The sequence below is a fragment of the Tenrec ecaudatus genome, chromosome 4 (assembly GCF_050624435.1).
Source record: "Tenrec ecaudatus isolate mTenEca1 chromosome 4, mTenEca1.hap1, whole genome shotgun sequence".
Classification (NCBI taxonomy): domain Eukaryota; kingdom Metazoa; phylum Chordata; class Mammalia; order Afrosoricida; family Tenrecidae; genus Tenrec; species Tenrec ecaudatus.
In genome coordinates, this window is record NC_134533.1 from 150,623,088 (window position 1) to 150,627,676 (window position 4,589).

General features: G+C 39.4%; 1 protein-coding gene across 1 annotated transcript; it reads left to right on the plus strand.

Moving 5' to 3' along the window:
• Positions 1-2,276: 2,276 nt before the first annotated feature.
• LOC142447167 (large ribosomal subunit protein eL31) lies at positions 2,277-2,674 on the plus strand. Its single transcript, XM_075548861.1, has one exon. The coding sequence runs from the start codon at positions 2,297-2,299 to the stop codon at positions 2,672-2,674; it is 378 nt and encodes a 125-aa protein (XP_075404976.1). The 5' UTR covers positions 2,277-2,296.
• The last annotated feature ends 1,915 nt before the right edge of the window (positions 2,675-4,589 follow it).

Consider the following 4,589-nt stretch of genomic DNA (forward strand, 5'->3'; position numbering starts at 1 on the left):
TGCTACTATTTTTTCTCAAATTCATTTGTGCATTCCTCTGACCATCTAAGGTATAGCCAATATGCTTTGCCAACACTATAATTCAAGGATTCACCTCTTCTGTTTTTCTTACTAATTGTGCAACTTTCACGTACATATGAGAGAACTGAAAAGGCCATGGTTTGGATCAAGATCCTCAAAGTGACATCTTTGCTCTTTAGCACCTTAAAGATTTTCCCGGTGAAGTCCTACATTTGGTTTGTTTGTTTAAAAATTTTTAAATTAAAATTTATATTTTTAATTACAATTTTATTAAGTGCACCTACAGCTCCTATAATATTCCATACAATTGTATCAAACATATTTGTACATGTTTCCATCATCATTTTCTAAACATTTACTTTCTATTTGAACCCTTGGTATCAGGTTCTCTTGTCCCCCACCCCCTTCTACCCTAATGACCCCTCGATAAATTGTAAAAGACATTTTCATATCTTACACTGACAGCTGTGTCCCTTCACCCACGTTTCTGTTGTTGATCCTCCTGGGGGAGCAGGGGGCGGGAGGCATTACGTGTCAATCATTGCGATTGGTTCCCCCTTCCTCCTCCCCCCACCCATCTTCCCCATACCCTCCTGGTATTGTTACTCCCATTTCTGTTCCTGAGGTGGTCATCTGACCTGGATTCCATGTGCCATGAGCTCTTACCTGCACCACTGTACATGTTCTGGTCTAGCCAGAACTGAAAGGCAAGACTGAGTCATGATAGTGGTGGGGAATGGTGAAGAAGCCTCAAGGAACCAGAAGAATATTGTGTATTTCATTGGTGCTATACTGTGCCCTGCTTGATTCATCCCTTCTTTGTGACCCTTCTGTGAGGGGATGTTTTATTGTCTACAGATGGGTCTGGGGTCTCTGCTCTGACACTCCTCATTCTCAACAGTATGTTTTCATTGTTGGTTGGGGTCTTCTGGTGCCTGTTATCTGATTCTGTCTGCACCTCATGACCACACAGATTGGTGTGTTTTTTCCATGTGGGCTTGCTGCTTCTTTGCTAGATGGCTGCTTGTTTAGATTTTTTAAGACCCCAGATGCTATATCTTTTGATCGCTGGGTACCATCAGTTTTCTTTAACACATTTGCTTATGCATTTTGTCTTCAGTGATCATATTATGCCAGGTTATTAGAACAAAAGTTCTTGTGTTGAGGGAGGGCTTGAGCAGAGGCCCAAAGTCCATCCACTTCCTCAATGTATTTCCATATAAATATATGTACATAGTCCAATAACTCCATTTTTATGAATTAATATATTTATGTAAGTACACACCTATGCTTATACCTCTATCCATAGCTTTGCTTCCTAGATATTTCTCCTGACATGTTTTTATTGCTGCTTTTATGAATGTTGATGTAAATCCAGTTAAAATTAACTAGTTAAAACTTTCAACATTTTCTCCATTTATTATGATATTGCATATAGGCCCAGTTGTGAGGATTTTTGTTTTATTTATGTTGAGATGTAACCCATAATAAAGTTGGTAGTCTTTGATCTTCACTGGCAAGTGCTTGAAGTACTTCTTCACGTTCAGCAACCAACGATGTGCCTTGTGTACATCGTAGGTTGTTAATATGCCTTCTCCTCTCCTGGTGCCACATTCTTCCTTCTGTCATCCGACCTCTCAGATTATTGCTGGAAGGAGCAGGAATCTACATGTTTCTGGCAAGACCTCAACCTTTCCCTTCCATCAGGACTGATCTCATTATGCTTTTATCTCTGTTTATATCTGTAATAGCAGAAGCCTTGGAGTTCTGGACAACTTTTGTTTCTAATTCCTAAACTCAAAAAGCTTCAACGTACAGTGAGATAACCTCTCTGACTCTAATGCTTATCCTAGAATTCCCTGTGTGCTTTCTGTTATTTCTCTTCCCCACAGATTTCACTGGCATCTTATATTCACCCTAGAACATACAAATTTGTCTATGAAAACAGACATCATTATTTGTGTGTTCACAGTATCTCCAGTACCTAGATCATATCTGACATAAGAGATTTATTTATAGTTATTAAATGAAGCAATGAATGTCTCCCTTATTCTTTTTTCTGCTTTCAATTAATAATTGACCTTTTATTTATGAGGGAAGGAACCATTATCTGAATCAACAAGGCAAGACATGCCTGCACACACACATACACACACACACATTACCGTATATACTTGAGTATAAGCCAACCTGAATATCAGCCAAGGCACCCAATTTTACCACAAAAACTGCATTTTAAAATGTGCTGAGTCCTTTCCAGCCTGGTCCCGGCGCTATGGCTCCCGCGAAGAAGGGCGGTGAGAAGAAGAAGGGCCGTTCGGCCATCAACGAGGTCGTGACCAGGGAATACACCATCAACATTCACAAGCGTATCCATGGCGTGGGCTTCAAGAAGCGTGCCCCTCGGGCGCTCAAGGAGATTCGGAAGTTTGCCATGAAGGAGATGGGGACACCAGATGTACGAATAGACACCAGGCTCAACAAAGCTGTGTGGGCCAAAGGAATCAGGAACGTCCCGTACCGCATCCGTGTGCGGTTGTCCAGGAAACGAAACGAGGATGAAGATTCCCCAAACAAGCTGTACACACTGGTCACCTACGTGCCCGTCACCACTTTCAAAAATTTACAGACAGTCAACGTGGATGAAAACTAGTGGCTGATTCTCTAATAAAGGTTTTTAAGCTGCAAAAAAAAAAAGTGCTGAAAAACTCGGCTTATATGCGAGTATATATGGTAATAAAATCTGTCCTTCTCACAGCACCCTCTACTACTCTACTTCATTTGAGTGGCCTCGCAGAGCTCACAAACAATTAACAGATTACAAACAGGTAACAGGTTACCTGTTCTTTGCTGTGCTCGCTGCCAATTATCACTGTCTTGTGCTGTTTTTCATGTTACAAATCTCTATTTCCTGCTGTATGAGATTCTAAGCTCAGGAAACCTCAGCCCATAGAATTTGCTCCACTCCTAACTCTTCTTTCTTGGTGAATGGCTCAGCCTACTAGAATGGAAACTGAGGAATCTTCTTGTTAGGATTCTGTATACCTTATGAACTCCTAACAAGCTGTCTGATCCCCCTTGATGGACCACAGCACCTTATTTCCACAGCCCGGCCCAATCTGTTTGAGGGGATTTCAATAACATGACTAACAAAACAATATAAAAGTGACCCGTGATACCACAGTAACTCATTCTTCCCATGTCATGTTCTTTTTTTTTTCTGAAAGACTTCCCCTTATCTCCCTAGCACTGTGTTTTACACTTAACTCCTTCCTTGAAATTAAGCTTAATAAGATTATTAACCTCAAATACCACTGGCTAAAACTATCTGTTTGGATAAAGAGATAGTGTAATGTGTTCAAAGAAGTTTGATACCAGTCAAATAAAAATATATACCCCAAAGATAGCAATATTGTACAATAAGTTAGCTATTGGACCAATATATATATAATATATATATAATAATTGTCAGCAGAGCAGGGGTGGGGGGAGGCATATCCCACAGCAGAAAGAAATGGGAATATATGTGTTTGATGGGGAGGTGGGGGATGGGTGGGTGGTGAACCACCTGGGGAATATGTAGGTAAGGTAAATAATCTCTGAGCCAAAGAATTCCAAAGGACAGCAGCTGCTTGAGGTCTTTATAACCAAAAGATTTTATCTTATTTATGGCTAGCAGATGCTGGGTGCAGTTTCACTGGGTACATAAAAGAGGTAAACGCTGAGTAACTAAAAATATCTTACTTGGGCTATTTTTAAAACAATTAGATGGATCAAATTTGAGGTTGGGGATAACAAGCCTCGATTTATTAGGAGGTTGTAAAAAGTCTGGGATCGATACACAGAGGCCATCTCCAGCTCATCTGTGTGACAGATGGATATATGTACTTACCAGCCTGAATCTCTCTCCCCTTTTCCTACATTCTCTTTGCTACCTGGTATGTCCACTGAGGGCTTCCTTTCTTTGGAATTGTTGACATCAATGTCTAGACGTAGAAAGTAATGTGCCAAAGGCACAGCCCAATCTCCCAGATTAAAGTTTGATGTTACAGAAATGCCTCTGTCAGCTATTTACATTTATCCAATAGATAAGATGTTTTTCTAGTACATTTTACTTCCTCTGTTTGTTTATTTTTAGCTACCTAGTTAGATTAACTTTAAATTCTATAACTTCTTACTGGAAATTTTTATGTCTATTCTGCTTCGGCAATTAAAAGTGAGAGGCCAACAGATGATGGAAGATAGACAAGATCATTCTCATTAAAAAATATAAACCAATTACTTTTATAATCAGCAATCAATCTCTGATTAACAATCTTGAAATGATATTTGATCCTTTGTACAAAGAAAGATAGTAGCAGACATATCAGTCAAAATATATGAATACTAAAGAACATAACACAATTCTACTAGGTAGACAGAAAGCCATGCCTCATGCACTCTCAATCCAATCTTGAATACACATAACTACACAATATCTTACCCCTTTTAGTCTGTATGAATACAATTTAAACATTCACTGTCAGTTATCCTTCATTTTTGGAAAATTTATCTTAGTGTGACCTTTG

What these genes read in the sequence shown, in the direction of transcription:
- LOC142447167 (XM_075548861.1), top strand. Translation starts at nt 2,297, where the DNA reads ATGGCTCCCGCGAAGAAGGGCGGTGAGAAGAAGAAGGGCCGTTCGGCC.